Source organism: Anguilla rostrata, chromosome 4 (genome assembly GCF_018555375.3).
Source record: "Anguilla rostrata isolate EN2019 chromosome 4, ASM1855537v3, whole genome shotgun sequence".
In the NCBI taxonomy this organism is placed as follows: domain Eukaryota; kingdom Metazoa; phylum Chordata; class Actinopteri; order Anguilliformes; family Anguillidae; genus Anguilla; species Anguilla rostrata.
This window is the reverse complement of record NC_057936.1, coordinates 50,028,945-50,048,853: the sequence shown is the minus strand read 5'-3', so window position 1 is coordinate 50,048,853 and position 19,909 is coordinate 50,028,945. Positions and strand designations below refer to the sequence as shown.

At 43.5% G+C, this 19,909-nt stretch overlaps 1 protein-coding gene across 4 annotated transcripts in view; it reads left to right on the top strand.

Moving 5' to 3' along the window:
• pde7a (phosphodiesterase 7A) overlaps positions 1 to 19,909 on the top strand; it is a 32,797-nt gene that overhangs the window by 9,487 nt on the left and 3,401 nt on the right. The window contains exons 1-10 of one of the 4 annotated variants that reach the window (XM_064332996.1): positions 8,523 to 8,651; positions 13,017 to 13,077; positions 15,138 to 15,224; positions 16,717 to 16,868; positions 17,048 to 17,111; positions 18,176 to 18,271; positions 18,552 to 18,652; positions 18,908 to 19,039; positions 19,491 to 19,582; positions 19,743 to 19,887. In XM_064332996.1, coding sequence (XP_064189066.1) covers positions 8,592 to 8,651; positions 13,017 to 13,077; positions 15,138 to 15,224; positions 16,717 to 16,868; positions 17,048 to 17,111; positions 18,176 to 18,271; positions 18,552 to 18,652; positions 18,908 to 19,039; positions 19,491 to 19,582; positions 19,743 to 19,887 — 990 coding nt within the window. In that variant the 5' untranslated portion in view covers positions 8,523 to 8,591. Of the gene's footprint in view, positions 1 to 8,522; positions 8,652 to 13,016; positions 13,078 to 15,134; positions 15,225 to 16,716; positions 16,869 to 17,047; positions 17,112 to 18,175; positions 18,272 to 18,551; positions 18,653 to 18,907; positions 19,040 to 19,490; positions 19,583 to 19,742; positions 19,888 to 19,909 lie in introns of those variants that run through there. The other 3 variants (XM_064332995.1, XM_064332994.1, XM_064332993.1) reach the window with 3 other exon arrangements.

Genomic DNA, 19,909 nt, shown 5'->3' with positions numbered 1-19,909 from the left:
GTTGTCAGTGATGCAATGAGCCCACAACCCCCCCATCACCCCCCCTCCCCCAACCCCCACCCCCTCTTAACGGCTGCAGCCACACACGGGCGGTGGAAAGGAAACGTACTGGCCCCAGCCCTCTTAGAGCTCATCTTCTTTTTTCTTCCTTCAATTGTTTTCTGATATGTACTGTAATGTTACTACAGGGATGTGTTTTGTGTGCTTAAAAAAACAAATCAAACAAACACTTGGAGACTTCTGTATTATTACATGCAAAATTTGTACCTGGTGAAAAGATACCTGCAGCATACAGATGCCCCAGTGAAGCCTGTGGTTAAATGAGATGATCTTTCATTTTTGCATTTTTTCTGCAGTGTGCTTCATACAGTTTGTTTTCAGTTGAATGCCAAATAGTGTTTACTGTGCGATGCTTTATTAAGGTTTTAGTGTATTACGCTGAAACATTTTGCAATAAACAAACATTGCTTATTTTCCATTCTCGTCTGTGATGTATTTTTAATTTTCTTATAGGTGTAGCTCACCTGGGGGGAAAAAAAGGCCTTTGAGGTTCTCCTTTTGAAAACAAATGCCAGCTGAGAGTAATTCGGAAATCACTTGACCTTCACCCGTGTTACTGAATGTATTTAATTTGATATTTAGGTATGTTTATAGAAGCTCTTAAATATGTTATTGTTTTTAAAAAGTCTTAAAAGAATTTGCAGCATTCTTTCTCCATACGAGGTACTGGGGCTGCATTTGTGACTGACTTTGAGGTGGGTAGTGTGTTATACCGGATTTTTATATATGATGAAAGTGCATTTATTGTATCACCTCATTGAAGATTACACCTCACCTCAAGATTGTGATTGGTTTATAGGCCCTTTAATTGCTCACAGTGTTTGCAGTCTGTCTGCATAAAAGGCCTTTTGCAAGCAGACCTGATTCAAGGTTTACATTAAGAGAAGAAGCCTCTCTATAAACCTGGAGTTTACTGCGGTGTACTTTGAGGAATGTAAACCCCATCCCCCCCCCCAACCACCTCCTCTTAACTTCCACCCCTGCCCTGATGCTGCATTTCACAGCAGTGTGCCATAATTCACCAGCAAGCTTTGAATTTAGAAAGCACTGCCGAACAGTTTTGCTTTAATCTCAGTGAGTTTAGAAACAAGATGTGTACTGCGGGCAGAGGAGTTTGCTGGCCTCGTCTCCGGTCTGTTTTTTCTCTCGGTGTGTCTCTTCAGCAGAGCTGCTCACTTCTCTTGCAGCACGACCGAGTTCAGGGAACAGAAACTTTCTTTGGGTCACGTGCATTTTATCGCAACTAAAATCGGAGCTGTCTTGACGTAAATCTTCTTGGAAGTGGTTGAGAATTTAGCCCAAGTGCAACGCTCTGTTAATCTGAAGAATCGCACGAGGCGTGTAATTTTGGGGAAGTTTGGGATGTGTATATATAGAAACTTGAGCAATAATGTTGAAGGAATGGCATTTTCATGAGAACTCTTAAGGATGATCTGGGCACTGTTCATGTGGTGTGTTTGAAGCAGCAGTAGCCCATGATGCCAGGTAATACCCATGTCATTTTCTGGTTCCCCAACACTTCTTGAAAGGTGAATTAGATGGAGTAAGATAAATGAGATTTTATAAGCATGAAATTGCTCAGGCTTTGGGTATGTTCAATCACATAAATGCGATATACCCTTCATTCCTCCATGGTGATTTAGGGTACTGCACAAATCCACACCCTCAGCCACAGTGCAGCTAAACCGTCTACTTTCGTGTCAGGTACTACTTTACATTTGATTTGCGTGTGTAATGAGGTGCAGGTTTTTCAAACGGCTCAGTTTTCCATGAGTCATGTGAACCAAATGCGGTGTGGGGCTGCATGTCGATCAGCTTCTTTTTTGCCTACAACTGGAAGAAGCAGCCATCCAACTGGTTGTGTTTGGCTCACTCCAGTCACTCCACAACAAAAGACCAGTAGTGATACATGCCTATTGCTGCCCAGTTTACACTTGAAACAACCTGCATGCGTACACAAGGGTTTGGTTAACGATACGAAAGCAAACAACCGCCACACCGCCACGGCTTTATCGCCATCTGCAATCGACACAAAACAAGACTTGAGACATCTCTGATAATTGAATAATAATTCAAGCTATTGCTTTTCGAAGCGCCTTAGGTCCACAACGAACATCCGCTGTATTTTGGCCTTATAGCCTACCTACTCTTCGCCCCACGTACTTAAAAGGCACGTAACCTCGGTAACCGCCTCTGGACTGTGCCTTCGTCCTCCATTTAACTTCTTTTAACATTTACCGTTACCATGCGGAAAGTGGTTGTGCGTCTGATATACATTAGCTACGTGGCATTCAAATGTGAACAAAGTAGGCTATTTTGAATGCCGTGCGAAAATCAGGAAATTCCAACCTGTGCATTTAGATGAGTCGCATTGGCAAATCTCCGTTTCCTATTGAGTTTATTTCCACAGATGAATGTGACCCTAAACGGATCTGAAAATATCTGATTCATTTTTCCTGTTTACGCATTCATAATACATATCCGATCTGTGGCACGTGAGCCAAAAATCGGAATGGGGTCACTTTTACCTGGTGGTGTAAACATAGCCTTAGAGGGTGAGCATGCCTCTGCAAGTAAGTGTGTACATATAAGTGTATGTTTAATGCAATATTAAAAAAACCTTCCATTTAAGCTGAGCTATGGACTAAATGCAACTAATCACTTGGCTTTTCGATGACTGTTCAACATCAAGGCCTGCTGTGCGAAGCAATGCACTGTTGTTGTTGTGCATTTGCTTTGTCCACAGATGAAACAATAAACCTTTTGTGTGTGATTTTTTTATTTATTTATTTTTTATTAACAGTGAAACATGAATGAGTTTTACTGCTGAAGAAAGGGTAACTGCTAGTCTAAGCACTTCCCAGCAGCGTTATCATGAAAAGCAGGCTGCTGATAGATGTGTGTGTGTATGGTAAACTGTAAAGCTGCTGTACAGTCCTCTTGCTGGGTGGAAGATGGGGTTTGTAGATTAGCAGACCAGACGATCATGTACGATGCAGAAGACAAGTCCCCTGGTGGTGGAATGCAATGCAGTGACACTAGTGTTTCCACCCTGTTCACAACAAAATATGCAGCGCTTATCCAACCTGAAAGAGATCTATTATAAAGCCAGCGAGTGCAAGTAACGCCCATAACAGAAAGTATGCACCTTGGAAAATGAATTTAATTTGAAGCTTACATGTGTGGAGAAACGTTAAAAGGAGAGGAACATGTCATGCCCCTCATTAGCTGCACTTCATTTGATTACGTTGGGCAAACAGAACCTTTTTTCGCTTTAATGGAAGGGGGGAAAAAGTCCCAGCTTGCTTTGAAATTTCAGTGTATTTGCCCTTCATCCCCTTGCCTGAATTAGTATTGGAGCCTGAACAATATGGGACTTTTGAGGCCGATTTCGATTTTAGAGGAGAGAAATACCAAGATACTTGGGTCGTTTTCTTCAACTTTTTAAAATAATATTTTATTAACCTTATATGTCAAGCTATTTTACATTGAACAGCATTCACCATAAATACTGCAAGTGAATTAGTGAGACGTTCTAGAACAGGAAGCATAGCTTCTCTGCATTTTCACCTGCCTGGGAGCTCCTCCTGTCCTTTCGGATGTTCTCTATTGAGATAAAAAAAACTCTGACTGGGGGACATAAATTATTTTTCACAAAGATAACAATTTCTATCTGTTTAGAAATACATTTACTGTACCCTGTAAATAAGAGGTCCAACAGCAGCCTACATAATCTATAATCTCTGATAGGTGGCAAATGAGTGTGCATCTATCTGAAAACACTGAATCCATCACTGTGAACCACTGACTATTTCTGCTAGCTTTGCGTCCAGTCGTCCGCTTGTGACTCACTGAAAGCCTAATTTATACCTCACACAATGCTGTTGACAAATGTCGTTTGACAAAAATGGCCTATTTTCAACTGAAAAAAAAGTGTTGCTCAACACTTTTTTTCAGTCATGCACCTCTATTTTGTTATGTCAGAGGGAACACGGCCAGAGGCTGTGCCAAAATTTGTCATTCATTATTTTGGTTTTGACTGGTGTTGGTAAACATGGAGGAAAAGCAATCAGAGGAAATAAAGTATCATCTGTATAATTTGTCTTTGAAAGATTATGAAGTCGCTCGAATGTAAGCTAACTCATGGCAAGAGATTGCCAAATCGAAATGATGTCCGTTCTGGAGTGCAGATTCAGGTGGAAAACGTTTTGGGACCTGTGAGTTTATCTTTTGCTCTCTACCCTTGATGCAGATACAGTTATTGCACTCCAATCTCTGGTTGCAGTTTAAAGTTGTGAGAAAATTGCATTTGCCTCAAGTGTGCGGTGTAGTCACACGTGATGCAACTCTGCCAGCCCCCAAACTTCTTCCGTGTCATAGCGGAGGGATCATAGAGTTCAGTGAGATGCACCTTCTGACACCCCGTATTGGCAAAGTTAGTAGCTCCTTTTATGTGTGGCTGTTATTCAAAAATAGCTGTCATGTCAGTGAATGGGGTTTTGTTTAATGGCACTTCAAGAGTCTTTATCAGTGGTTTATCGGTGGGATTTCCGGTGATACAGATAAATCTGTGAAAGCCCTTAATCTGTCGTTATTATTGGCTCACAGATGTATTGGTTGGGTCTTAGTCTGAATCTGTTTTTTTCACTTGATGTGCCCTCTTTGAGACAGCCTTTCAGTTTTAAGATGGCATCATTTTTTCCAGAAAAAAGCTTGCTTTGTGAGGGGGGAGGGGGATTTTTGTTCCTTTAGTCTGTTAAATCGCGTGAACTCTTGATGAGTGTAAAGGTGTGCCCCGAGAGAAGTGATTGTGGGGGAATGTTGATCATGATGTGATTGCTGCTCCATGGTGCCGTGAAGTCTGAGTGTTCCACAGACGTGCTGCTATTGGTGTGTAGTTTATCAGACAGAGTGCTCTGTTTTTGTAGCTGCATTATGGGCCCACGGTCATGCTGCAGGGTGGCACATTCAGGTAAAACACCAGTTCCTGGTGCAGTGATCTGCCAAGGATCCTGAGTACAGTGCTCACCAATGCGAGTGCTGACTGTGACTGCAGAGGCTCCTCTGGTGCATTGCCCAGGTGACGATTGGCAAACTGTCATTTAAACAAACAAGCAATTAACCACGGTAACGACACAAAGAATTCTGGTGGAGTTATAGCCTAACCTAAACGTAGCTAAACCTGGCCAACTACATTTTACTTTCTGACGTGTATGAACCAGCTCAAGGATGCACTGTACTGCCAGGATGTACAGCCATTATTGTTCACTTACTGTATCTACTGCCTGCTACATACATTACACACACCCACACCCACACATACACATACACAGAGTACTGTTCCTAAGAAACGTTACTGGAGAAGTAGCTTAGTATCACTGCATACCATTTATACTGTTTGAGCCAGTGGCAAGCAGACAGTTTCTTCTGTACCTCCATACTTAAACAGAACTTGATTATTGATAGCTGGTTAACTACCTATGACGTATGGTGAGCCAAATACTTTCGGTCTAGTGATTTACACCACTGTTAATATTACACCTATATTTAGATTTTATGGGATTAATATTTTATTAATTTTTTTATTTAACCTTTATTTACCCAGGGTAGGTTCACTGACCACGGATGCTCTTTTGCAGGAACGCCCTGCTTCACACTCATACACATTCGCACCTGGGAGCTGCCCAGTACAACCACAATCCTTGTTGGTCTATATTGTGTAGCTGCCTAGTCATTCAGACTGTACTGATTGTTTTATTGGCTACCCTAATGGAACAGACTATGCGTCCTTGAAAATGTTTTGCAAAAAAATATCCAATGTCCCATCATCTGTAAAGTCCTGCACAGTTTCTATGTTAACTAAAAGTAATGCTAATTGTAGATATGTTCTTAGGCTCACTTTCTCTTGGTCTTGACAACTTCAGGCACAATGTTTTAACGACTAGAAGTTGCTGTTGAATTTTTGTTTACATTAAATCATATTTGAGCATTATCACATGAATGCTTTTTCCTGATGTTTAGTCCTGGTGGCTTGAGTATTCCATTCTAATATGTCGTTGAGGGATATATAGGGAACCCATGATGTACAGAATCCACTGATGACTTCTGGGACTTGTCAGTGTGGTACTGGGGCCTAAAAATCAGTTTCTATAACATGGTTTATACCGTGGTCTCCAGTTGCTTACACCATAAAAAATATTTTCAACTGACTGAACTTTTTGAAGAATAATCTTGTACCATACAGCCTGGACACAATGTTGCAGCACAAGCTGTTTTGGGGTTATTTAATGTGAATTTTCCTGAGCACAGGCCCTAAAATGCTCTATTCCTGCCATTGTAAAGCGGACAGGTCATCAGAAACCCATCCAAATACATAAAATATCTTCTATCACACACAAAAACTGCCTTGGCCGTGCACTAAAAGTGAAATAATGTTTTTAAAAAAAACTCCAGAAAATGAACTGGCCCTTTAAGGGGAAGTTGGGGCCTGTCCCTGTGGCTCAGACTTGCTGGAGGGATTACGGCGATCCCTGGGAGGATTTTTGCTTCCCATGACTCCGTGAGGTTGCGAGCCGCAGCCCAGAGCCGTGACCGCCGCTCGCCGGAAGGTCGGTCCGCCGCCTTTTTCGGCCGGACCCCGAGGACGAAGGCGGCGAGTGACGGAGGGCCACTGAGGTTCCAGGGTCACGCTGTGGCGCACGTCAGCTGGGACGGGCCGGCCTCCCCCTGCGTCAGCTGTTCGCCCCCGCCCCCCCGCCCCCCACCTCTCAGACGGCTGTCTGTGCAGACGGGTTCTGCGAGGTGTTTATCTCTCATCACAGTCCATACTGTAAGAGGTGAAGTATGCGTAAATCGTGCTCTGCAGTGTCCTTGGCTCTCTGATGGTATTCAGCAGTTTTAGAGCACTGTATGGCAGGGTACAAACCTGATGTTATGTGAATCCAGTAGCTTCAATGGTGTGTATTACATGGCTTTTTGTAATGGGATTCTTAAGGTCTTAAACAAAAGTGCTTGGTGCCAGGGTTTTTTTTCTTCTTCCCTCAGCCTGAAGCAGGAATATTAATAGTCACTCACAGTGCGTGATCAGTAGTGGACAATGCCACCCCCCCCGATCCTGAAACATCTCTCATGTACATGCTCTGCCGCTTGACAGAGTCATTCGAAGGAAGTGTACTTGGCCTCCAGCTTTCAACCAGGTTGGCTCTGGACATCCACAAGACGCTTGTTCCTTCTGGTCTCATGTCTACCTGTTCCTTTTACTTATACTAAAATGACATTGTGCCCCAGAACTGTGTCTGTCGTTTTTTTTTGCGGTCTCCCCTTCATTTCTCAGCTCCTTATAGGAAGCAGACCACTGAGGATAAGGGAGGGGGGGTTGTGTCCTCTTGGGAATGGTACGCGGTGTTTGAGCAGCTGGCCGTGCCGGGGATCTGGCTGCTCTGAGGGACGCAAGTGCAGAGTTCCCAGCGCAGGGCTGGGAGACTGCAGCCTGGCTCTTACGGAGCGCTCATGTAACGGGCCTTGTGATGGGGCTATTTCTGGCTCTCAGGGGGGCCTTGGCAGATATCAGCTGTGATGTCAGCGCAGGTTGGGAGTCCTAATTTGGTCTGTGTGTCTTCAGGCAGGGGCACGTCGCTGCCCTGTATTGCTACTGGCTTCTCCAGGGCTATGGCCAAGACTGACAGGTGCATCTCTAAGTCTAAAACCTTTGCTGCTCTTTTCATGAATTGCATGGCATGCAGTTAAGGCTCTGTGAGGAGGGTGTGGATCGGATAATGCATTTAAAATTAATTGATTGTTGAAACACACACACACACACTTCTCAATGCTTTTGGAATTGTTAGCTTAGTATTGTCGCTTGCCTCACCTCACCAAACATAAAATTCTGATATGATAAATCTTTAGTTTGTTTTTACAAAAAAATCTACAAATTTTGCAGCCATTTAATACAAAGTATGCAAGCCTCCATATTTCAGTTCTCGACAGATCATTTGAAAGTATTAAAAGAAATTCCATGCGAGAATGTATTTGGCTAAGTCTCTTTCAGGAACTAACTGGAAGTGTAGCGTGCGTCATAACATAACGTATCAGGCGGGTAAGAAGACCTCCGTGCGCACTCTTCCCCCTTCTCTCCGCCCACATCGCTCTGTTTGTGAGATTGTTTGGCCGTTGCCATGGCGCCGCGAGGGCTGGGGTGGGGGGTCTGGCGGCGCTCTTCGCGGTCCGAGTCTTGGCTGGCCGCAGGGTGGTCCGCAGCATTCCCCTGCTCAGCGTGTCCCGGGAGAGCGTAGTCAGGTGACAGCGCTCTGGCTAAGACAGCTGCAGCAGGCTCTACACGCTCAATGTCTGGGCCTTGATGTGCTCTCAGCCTGCCTGCTGTGATTTATCAGGCCCCGAGCTGTCACACGGGCACACACGCGCGCGCACACACACACGCACACATACTGTACGCGTACACATGCGTACGCTTGCACACACACTGTGCCCACTCATGAAACGGAGACTATGTTCCTTGGTGCTGGGAAGGTCCAATGGGAATTGCTCTGATCTGGTCCTTGATTGTGGTTCTTATCAGGTGGATTTTCTCAAAGGTAGGACAGAGCTTGCTGTCGAGCCTCGATCCATGTGCACATGTTCAAAATGAGTCTAGCTCTCACTTGTGGCTTTAAAAAAAATCTTTTCTACATTTTAAATAGAAAATGGCGACTAATATAGTTCTTCACTGAAAATGCTGTAGTTGCATAAAAGCTGCTAGTGTACTCTTACTTACAGGGATGATTTAATTTCTGGTGACCATTGTGTTTTATTTATACTAAGCTAAATTTGTTTGTGTGATTGATAAATACTTGGTAGCATGTTGCACTGCATTAGCCTACTAAGATTATTTACTGTTGCCCTGTTAATGAGGACCAACAGGGTGTCTTGCATTTAGCCTATCAAATGTATGTGTTTTGAATTTAGTGGACGACACTGTATGACACTTCTTTTGACCTACACTTAACTGAAGTAGTAGATAATACACTTTTGTTGTTGTTTAGTGCTCTGTTTAACTTGACACATCGCGCTGTCTCAAATCTTCTAAAAAATAGTCTAAAAAATAAACCAAAATAAAAATGCCACGATGAATCCAGCTCTATAGGTGCCTTACAGAGTACAAGTTGGACACAAACAATTCCTCAAGGACATCTCCAAACTGAACCAAGGGTTAAGATTTCTCAGTTTAACTTGGCCATGCTGTAAAATGGCTTCTCTTTCTCCTTTAGACTCGGAGTCATTAGTGTGTTTTGGTGCTGCTGTGGTGCATTTCTTTGTTGTTAAGGCTGAATTGTTGATGAATGACTAGGGCGGGGTGGGGGAATTCATCAGGCTGACTTTATCGGTCTTTTTCCGGATGAACCTGTTGACTAATCCTGCCGGTCCCTGCCCGAGCGATGGGTGAGACGGAGGGAATTGGCAGGAGCCAGGCGGTAAATGCGGTTCACCCGGGGGAGTGGCCCGGTGTGGGTGTCTGGCTGGCCCGTTCTGCTCGGGCTGGCGTGATGCGGCTGCTGAAACCCTATCCTCTGCTAATCAAAGAGGTCCCGGGGAGCAGCCTTTTGTACAGGCGCCGTTCTGTTTTTTTTTGGGGAACTGGGCCTGGGGTCTCGCCTGTACTACCTGAAGTAAACAAAAAAACAGCATAATCTTTATTTACTCACAAAAACAATTACATGGTTACAACTTTTTTTTTTTCGTTGAAAAATCAAGCATAAGTGTTTCAGCTTTTACATTGTCTGGACATGTTTTGTTTTGATATTGACCCTCAGTTCTGCTATGTAACTATTTCCATGGTGCAAAATGGCATAATTATACCATCGCCTTTCATTTAAATCGAGCGCTGAAATGGAAATATTATGCCCAACAGAAAGTTAAAAAATAAATTTCATAAGCTATGGCTGAGAAACGGGGTTAAGCAAATTATAACCTATGGGAGTGACTTTGAGGTTAAGGCCTTTGCTGCTTTTGTTAGTTGCCATGGGGCCTTCCATGAAGTGTGTTCCATACCTCAAATCTAAAGCTGAGATGTTGGTTCCTTTAAGTTGGGGAGCCAAGTCTGATGCAGTTATAGCCTAAGGTGACTGGACAATGTTTGCATTTGAAGAAAACCCATACGTTATTTGCCAGGCATAAACATATCAGCTACGCACACATAGTTGAGGGTAATTAATAGCGTGTATGTACGTGCAGTTTAATAAATGGGTTTCCCTGGATTTAACATACTGTATTCTAACACAACCACCTTTTGTTGTAAAGGTGCTTTCAGTGCCACATGCTTGAATAAGGTATGTACTAAATAATATGGCTAATTGGTTAATGCGAGGTACGAACAGCTGGTCCCCCTCCCTGGGTTTTGTAGTCCTGCAGCCAGCTCGGGGAGCCCTCTGTTTTTAAAGGTGCTTTCAGAGGCACATGTTTGAGCGCGGCAGCATATGCCCGTCCCAGGCGCGGAGACGACAGGCCGTCTGCGGGGGCGCGGGGAGACGAGCCGGTCGTGACGCGGGCGGGCAGCCTGGCAGGCTGGCGGCCTCGTCACGGCCGCGCTCTCGCCGGCGGGGAGGTGCCAGCACAGGCCCGCTGTTTTTCGCCAAAAAAAGCCCATAACGCCCGCATGAGCACGCCGAGGCCCCGCTTGTCACGCAACGCTCCGTCCCCCCCCCACCCCCCCCCCGGTCAAGAACCAAATTACTCACACACCAAACAAAAGCTGATGTCTGTAAACAGAGCGGCTGTTGATACTTAAATACCGCACCGCGCTGGCGGCTCGAGTGGTGGCTGCGCTAATCGGTAAAATGTTTAGCTGTGGGTCGCAGCGGCAGGCAAGAGACGCTTCAAAACGTGGTTCAGGGGTTATCTGCGAGAACATCTCTGCTCCGCTCGAGCAGGAATGGACACTCCTTGTTCCGGAGCAGCGATGAGCCGTTTTCTCCCGCCTAATGAGTGCCCTGAAGGAGAGTTTGAGCCGAGACGCCAAGGTCGGGCCAGGCAGTAAATTCATGAAGGCTTTCATTCCAGACCTTGCTCTCGATCGCAGCACACAGGCAGAGTAGCCTCTTAAAAGTGTCATTTAGATTTTGGAAAGAACAGAACGTTACGTGAGAACACTGATGTTTCTTATGTGAATGTACAGTAGGCAGGTGATTTTTATCTCAACTTTCGCTTGCGTTTTTACGCAGCACTTAACCACTTAGTCCCTGGGCCTGCATCCCAGTAAATGGGATGAGTGCCTGAGTCCACCGACATGTTTTAATTTATTAGACCGTTCAGGTTGATGGCGTTATTTTTTTGTTTTTCTTTTCTGTTTAAGGAAACATTTTGGACATCCATTCCTTATTGGAATAGTCACTAGCATACCATATTTTCCTTTTTGGAACCCCCATGAACTTTGTGTCTGGTTTGTCAAAGGCATTTATCAAACAGCTGACAACTCCATAAGTGGGGAGAGGGTCTGTATTTTTGATTTTGTGCAAACTCCCTTGCTTGCCTCCTGAAATAGAGAATGGTGCGAATACCAGCAGCGGGTATTTAAGTAGCTGATTATTTTGTGGTTATGTTTTTGGCCTGGATGTGGTTTGGGAGCAGTCTTAACAAATTCTGAAAGCTGCGACTGATCTGGCACTCCTGAGTTTGATAAAAACTCATGGTTTCAGCATTTCATAATTTTACAGTTTTGCAAAGAACATGATTTTCCAATGTTAGCTATTTGCTGTTTATAGACTAGTTGCCAGTCTACCAATTAGTATATTACTTTAAGGATTTAAGGCTGATTGCTTACTACAAAGTAGACTGAGCTTATTGCAGCTTTGTTGAACGGTTTTGTTTTTCATTTGCGAGAGTATAAGGAAATAGGGGAGGAAGGGCAGGACAGGGTGGTAATGGATAAAAGTCAAGTATGCAAATTGGTTCAGCCGATGACGTCATAGTCTGAACCTCTGAATGTGATGCCATCTGGGGACAGCCCAGCCAGCCCTGGAGGGGGGCCAGTGTTTGCAGTTGGTGGTGAGCTGTGAAAGTGGCGGCCCTTTCTTTCCCCCTGCCGTCTGCAGTGAACCCTCCGCGGGTGACCGAGCAGGGGTGAGGAGGGCAAGGCCCCGCAGGAGGGCTCTCTGCATCTTTTCGAGTTCCCTCCACCCCTGTCAGCTGCCAGAAACTCCAGAAAACAGGCAGATGTGCTCGCTTCTCTCCCAGGAGAGCCGAATAACGACACAGTCCTCTGGCGATAGGATAATGGACCAGATTAATTAGTCTGCGAAAACCGACGCGCGCACGCACGCACGCGTGTGCGGTCACGAGCACACAAGCATACCCTACACCAATTCTGACAGTGTCTTGAGCAAAAATTAATCGTGCTGTTTTCGGTCAAAAACCTGCGGTTTCTATTGAGGTGCTGCATGTTTGTCTCGTTTAGACCTTTCTAAATGACAGAAATTAAAAACAGAAAATGAGAAACTGAGGTAATGACCAGGTCATCACATTACATCTGATTTTAATCCTGGTTTAAGGGAATGTTCTCTCAGCCCTTTCCAGTTGAATTTGTTGCATGTTTTGTATGCTTTTCAAGTAGTCTATAGTTTTACTCTGTTCTTGTGTAATCATCAAGCTGCTTTGCTGTATCTTAACTGTTGCATAGAAACAGATCATGTGGAGAAACAAGGCATAATTAACTTCATGATTGGATTTTAAATTGGACTTTTAAGGATTATTCTGCATTTACTGCTGTACATGTGACATACAGCAAGCAGGAAACTGGGAAAATTGTTAACAGCTCTCTTATCTGATACCATTTTAAGATTGCATATTTAAACTGCCAGTTGTAATTTTGACTTTGCTTGTGGTCAGGTTTTGTAATAGTTCTTGCATTAAATGAGCTAGTTCCATTTGGTGTTCTGAAAACATCCTGTTCTTTTCTTTGTCCTCAGAGACGTGGGGCAATCTCTTATGACAGCTCCGATCAAACCGCTCTCTACATTCGTATGCTAGGTAAGTGCGCTGCATCTGTCAATCATTCCACCACAGAGACACAACTGTGTTGTTGTTGAGATGAAACTTCAAAATGGCAGACTCGGAGTGCATCAAAACTTGAAAGCCTGAATCGTTTCATTAGAAGCATAGATTGAAATCCCTTTGTGTTTGAGGCAAGGAGCATGTCTCCATGTGCAACAACACAGGTGAGGCGAAAGAAAATCTTACTGGGTGTCTGATCAGAGGCCCTTCGACCCTGGAAAAGAGTTTAGGTCATTTCTGCATTATGCAGATTTAGAAGCCTGTTATATGGAGCTTTTGAATGAAATACTCCCTTTGTTTTGTTTTTTTTATTATCTTCAGAGGTTCTGGAATGCTTTCTGCATATTACAGTGGTTCACCTAAGACAGTATAGGTCCCCCCTAAGACTCCATTTGCCTAATTCGCTTTCACAGATACTAATTGCTTGCTTGAAGTGCCAGAAAGCAAAGGGAATAATTAGTGACTAAATGAAGAATGTCAGTAATGAAACCCTTAAAGGATAAATCTGATTGCAACATGAACCAGCCTCCTAGTTAGAACAGAACATGTTTGCACAGCATACAACAGGTTAAGGGTCATTATACTTTTAGACCACACGGTCAGGCATGTCAACCACCACCATTTTGGTACAAGTGGCCAGTGTACGTGTGAAAACCATACTGGGCAAAAGTAGGTTTGTAAACAACATGAAAAACAAGGATGGCAGAATGTGAATAATCAAAAAGAAGAAAAAGCATGTTTCTTAAACCTTTTTGTAATAACCCTATCAAATTTTTTGCTCTTATTAAATTTTGTGCTGACCCTCATGAACAACCTTGTTTGTCATTGCGTTTATCCAAACTAGCCGTATCATTAAAAATGTACATGTGTTTGTGTTTGGTGGATGTTTGAAATATTTGTTTATAGTGCATCAAATCAGTAACTACTACTTTAGCTTGCCAAACATTATAGAACTCACGCAAGCAATACCCGGCCTGTAGTTCTGTGTGTGAATTTCCATGTAAAAATGTCTGCTTTAGCCTCCCCTACAAAATGAGGGGAGGCTTTATTTCATGAATGTATTCTTTTTGTTGGGCAAAATAAATTCAGAAAATTATTTTCTGTGTTTCTGGAACGGAGTTTCATTTTGAAAAAGTCAGTTGTTGTGAAACCATTGTATTTGGATTTTACTTCCTTTAAAGTGCAAACAAAGCATTGTTGGAATTGTGCCTTACTGTCATTGTGAACTGAATCATTCAAAATTATAGCTGCCGATGGAAAGCGTAATGTTGATGTAAAAAAAAAAAAAAGGTACAATTGTGCTCAGACTGCTCCTCACTCCATAAAAGCCACACCTTTTATTTTTATGCATGTTAGTCACTTTCAGTTTTGTATTGAATGTTTGTCACTTGCATTGCATGTCTTCACAATGTGTGGCACCCCCTCCTACATTCCTGATCAGTATGTTTACCCTCTGTCTAAGTGCTGCACAGTGTATGTGTTGTTATGTGAAAAAAATAATTTGATCGTATATATTGTATTGTTGTATTTAATTGTAATTCACAGTTTTGGTATTTTGATAGGGGCTTGTGTAATATTCAAACAGCTGTTTTCAAGTAAGTAATATGCTAGTGGGAAGTTTCTAACTTTTAATGCACACACAATCATCAGTAACTGACATGCTGGAAGCTGCCATTATTTTTGTATTTGTCTCTGCAATTCTCCTGATAGCCTTTTGAGAGGATTACTGAATGACTATTAACAAATGTGACTAGTCGTTGCATTGACCAGCATCAAGTCTGACAAGTCTGTCATTTCCTTTATTTGTTTTGTTTTTGGTTTTGTCTGAATGCTAAGCACAAGCCTTCCTTTAGTTTGTTGATCCTTGCTGGTGTCAACTTGAATACTAATTGTGACTCTTGGCCCGAAGCTGCATGCTCATCTGTTCCTAGTTCAGCTCTCTGTAGTCCTTCTTTGCCAAGGCAAATGCTGCCCTAAATGAAAGTGCCCTTTGTTGCTGATCTTTTGAGGACATTTTTGTTGATACCTTCTAGGAGATGTGAGAGTGAGAAGCCGGGTTGGCTTTGAACCAGAACGAAGAGGCTCTCATCCCTACCTGTCCATCGATTTCCGAATTTTGCACTGTAAGTACAGAGGACGCACACAGCTGTTGGCACTCTCCCATCTACCAATGAACTTCACAGGATAAACAATGTTTCTCAGAATCACAAGAGTTTTTACCCGCTCTAGAAACAGTGGTTTCTCTAGCTTGAATGGTGCATCTGAGTGAATCCTCATCTTTCCGTCTTACAGTTAGAGCTAGCTTGAAAGTGCTTACAAATACGAAAGAGGCACTGCTACATGCTACATACAGAGCAGTTGGCTTGGTAGTTTCAAGGATTCCTAAACTAAAAACCACTTTGAGATTACAGAATTTCAGATTGAAATTACATAACTAGGTCATCCAGTTAATGATCCCTTATGTGCAATGCCTGCTTGACTGGGTGTAATTCAGGCTACAGCACCAGCTTTAAATCAACAGGTTTAGAGGGCATGTACGATCTTGAATTTGGGATACTGCTGTTTCATTGCAGAGCCTGGAACTGCTGTCAGGGTGAGAGGCAGCCCCCATGCTTCTGTTATGTCCCCCATATGCAGAGGGTATGCCAGTGTTCTTGCACCGTCTCTGGCATAGTTTATATTGTGCTGGTATTATATCATGTTGACGGAAAGTGTAGTGAATGGCAGTCAATACTGGCGCATTCTCGTAATCCCAGCCCGGACTGAGGGCAGCCCCTGGCTGTAGCGGTGACTGCCCTCCCAGAGCGTTGGGAAGCTGCGGCAGGCCGGCCGATGTTTTGGAGGCCCGGCGCGGTGTGCGGCCGCTCGCGGTGCGGGACGTTGGCTTGTGTGACCGTGCCAGCGGCCTCGGGGGGGAGGGCTGCTGTGTCAGCAGTGTGTCTGTGTGTCCTCTGGGAGCAGAGGAGGTCAGAGCAGCCTGACATGCTCTCTGCTGTGTGTGCGCTCTATTCATTCAGACCAATGGGGAGGCGGCAGTGCATCAATCCACCGTTTCGATTGCCATTATCCTATCTTTAGTCCAGGCAGTGTTTTGGAATATTTTTGTGCAATGATGGTGTCAACAAAAGCATAGAGTAAGCCTGTCTGACAGAATTCAGATTTGAGTCTTAACTGTTTGTCTTTATTGTATGCTTGTTTTGTTTTTATAAAACATGTGACGTCTCATTGTTGGTTGACATGGCTTGGTTGTTAAAATGATGTTACCAAATCATTAAGGAATGTTATTCAAGGTTATTCAAGAATCACAAATTAGCAATTTGTTTATTACATTTCTGAAACTACCATATGCATGCGTAGAATGATCAACAGTAAATTAACACATTTTAAATGACGCTTATCTGTGATATGAGGGAAATATCAAAAAGCATGCTTTCCCAAGTTAAAATGTCAAGCTAAAATTCAAGTTTGCTTCGTTCACTTTGAAATCAAATCAGTGTTGAGAGGGCAACAGGAATCGATAGACTCGCATAGTGTGATTGGGCTCATTTGCGGCGCTTGGCTAAGCGGCTAGCCCGCCGGTTTTGACGCCTTCCCGGGTCTGTGCCCCCCCCGCAGCGCAGCCCGAATCTGCAGGGCCCGTCTCTGCCCGGAAGATCCGCAGGCTGCTCAGCTTCCAGAGGTACCTGCACTCCTCCCGCGCGTGTCGCGGTGTGACCCCCCAGAACCCCCTCCACATCCTGGACCATGACTACACCGGCCAGGCCAAGGTCTGCTCCCGTCTCCACTTCCACAGGCTCAGATCAGATGAAACGGGGGAAGGCGGAGACTTCAGTTCATGTTGAAACATGTTCCCGGGCTCTCTGTCAGGCTTCCATTTGTGACTGTGAAGCTGCTTTATTTCAATTTCTGCATTTTTGGCTCACTTGTGGTCTCTCTGCCCCTACAGTGTATGTTGGAGAAGGTTGGGAGCTGGAATTTCGATATATTTCTTTTTGATAGATTAACAAATGGTGAGTAAGATTTATTCTGAAAAGAATAAGCAGCGTTCTGACGTTTTTGCCTTTCTTCTGACTACTTAGTTAATTTTAATCGAAATCATAAGGGCACGTTAAGACTTGGATTTTATTTCATTTTCATTACAGTTAGGTGAAAATATTGCAAACTATTTTTGTGAACAGACACTGCACACCCAGAGCCAGCTGAAGCTTGTAGGGTCTGGGCTTGTTTTAAAGTGCACTGCACTTGACAGTGGTGTAGGATATCAAGCACTTATTTTCAGTGGGAATAATATTGATGTGATTTTGGAATGTAACCTTCAAAATTTGTAAGGAACTTCTCTGATGCATTTAGGATGAACGTTTTTATGGTTCAGGACTCACCTTCCTTAATCATTTCAGGATGCTGTAACCCGTACCACATTTATTTTTGAACATACATGCTTTTTAGTTAAGTGAGAGAATTTATTTCTGCATGGCTCTCCTATTGAAGTGACGTTCATAAATACTTATTGTCAACATTGCCCTCTGCTGGTCATTTTGACATGAGTAACTGAAGGCCAAACAAGGCATCTTCATGTTATGAGAATGATTAAAGTTTCAGATATTTGGTATAATGCAGATGTAGCCGAGTTCACTTATCTGCGAATTCATGCTTTTTTGTGTAATTTGCATGTATAGCAACCGACAGTGGTTATATGCAACCTGTGAGAATAAACAGATGTTTCCATTGTGCTGCAGTTTTTTCAGTGCATTGTTCAGTCTGAGTGAACTTCCTTTAACAAGCATTACAACATGGATTTTGAACCTCCGCTTCCTCCAAGAGTAATTAAAATGTTTAATCCAAATTGACAGTGCTTCTTACCACTTTGTGTCATTGTGTAAATATTGGGATCTGTGTCCAGCCTCTTGGTAAAGAATCCCAGCAACAGTGTACATCAATGCACATCCAGTTGCAAAGTATTATAGCTGGGCTGGACCAAAAGAAAGCTGATTGCTGTGTGGTTCTGTTTTATATATTGTATGGCTCTGTTGTATGTACTGTGTATTAATCTCTCTCTTCCTCTCCCCCTCTCCAGGAAATAGTCTTATCAACTTGACATTTCATTTGTTCAATCTGTATGGATTAACTGAGCTCTTCCAATTAGATATGGTAAAGCTTCGTAGATTTTTAGGTAACTTTTTTCCCCCTCCTAAATTAAAGACATGCTTTCACATTATTGATACCATTTGTGCATTTTTGACATGACTATACTGTTTGCCTTCTGGAATGAAGTTCATTTATTAAAATTCATTATTGTCTCTCCCACATGGATGTATTTTTTATATAATTATGTATGCACATGTGCTAATCTGAACTTTCGTCTACATTATTAATAGTGTATAAAATAACATGGAGCGAAAACCCAGTTTATACTTATGGTTTCATGTATGGGCTTGTTTTTGTTTGGTTAGTGATGGTTCAAGAAGACTATCATAGGCAGAACCCATACCACAATGCTGTCCATGCTGCTGACGTGACTCAGGCCATGCACTGTTACTTAAAGGAGCCCAAGGTGAGCGACCGTGATCACACGTGTGATAATCGGCTGTCTTCCGTGTGCATGCGTTCGCTAGCTAGGCCATCCAGCTTGCAAAATGAGCTGAAGGCTCGACCAGTGCCAGCTCTAGGGCCGCATAAGCCCTCATCATTCATGAATACTTTGTCGTTCATACTGTTCCTGGTGTTCCTTTGAATGAGTTCTGATTGTGCTGTGATTTGGGAAGCTTTCAAAGTCCCTCACCTCCTGATTGTGCTATGCTTTGTGAAGCTTTCGAAGTCCCTCACCTCCTGCGATATACTCCTGGGCATTTTGGCAGCGGCAACCCATGATCTGGACCACCCCGGTGTGAACCAGCCTTTCCTCATCAAAACTAATCATTACCTAGCTGCATTATACCAGGTAAGTACACAAGGTCTGTTGGTAGATTTGAATTTTACACAGATATGCAAACACAGCTCTTTCCATGTGAGAGAGAGGTCAAACAAAAGCATCTTTTGTGACTCCGTACCTTTAAAACAAACACGGTTACACCAGACCGACTCACAAGTGGCCTTAACAAAAGTATTATCAGCTGTAACTTTACGGTACAACTTTTGTAACTCGGCTGTTCAGTTTTCAGTATAGGGACCAGAAATACATGTCAGTGGCCACTAAGACCAGTCAGCCTGAAAACCTGTTTTACCTTTGTGAAGAGTTTGTTGGTAGGATTTTAAACTCTAACGCTATTAAGTTTTATATGAATTATAATGGCAGTGTGTATATATTAACTAGTTTTTAGATTTTCACTCTCTTTTTAATTTTCACCTGAGGGTTGATCTATAATGATAGCCAGTTGTTTTGCCTTTTCTAGAATACCTCAGTTCTGGAGAATCACCACTGGAGGTCCGCGGTTGGCCTGCTCCGAGAGTCTGGATTGTTCTCTCACCTTCCCTCTGAGGACAGGTCAGTATCCCACTCGAGGTCGACAACAAGGCCCGCAAAAATGAGTTGCATCATGACACGTGTGCGAGGAGGGTGGTGTGCCTGGTCTCTTCTTTCTGGTTTGAGTTCAGAGTTGCTGAAACCAAGAGAGGGTGGTGCCATCTCCGCTTCTGCTTTTCAGGTTGGACATGGAGAGGCAGCTGGGGTCCCTGATTCTGGCCACTGACATCAGCAGACAGAATGAATACCTGTCGAAGTTCAGGGAACACTTGGACAGAGAGGACCTCTGCTTGGCAAACGCTGGCCACCGGCACTTTGTCCTCCAGGTGTGAAGCAACCCCCCTGCAT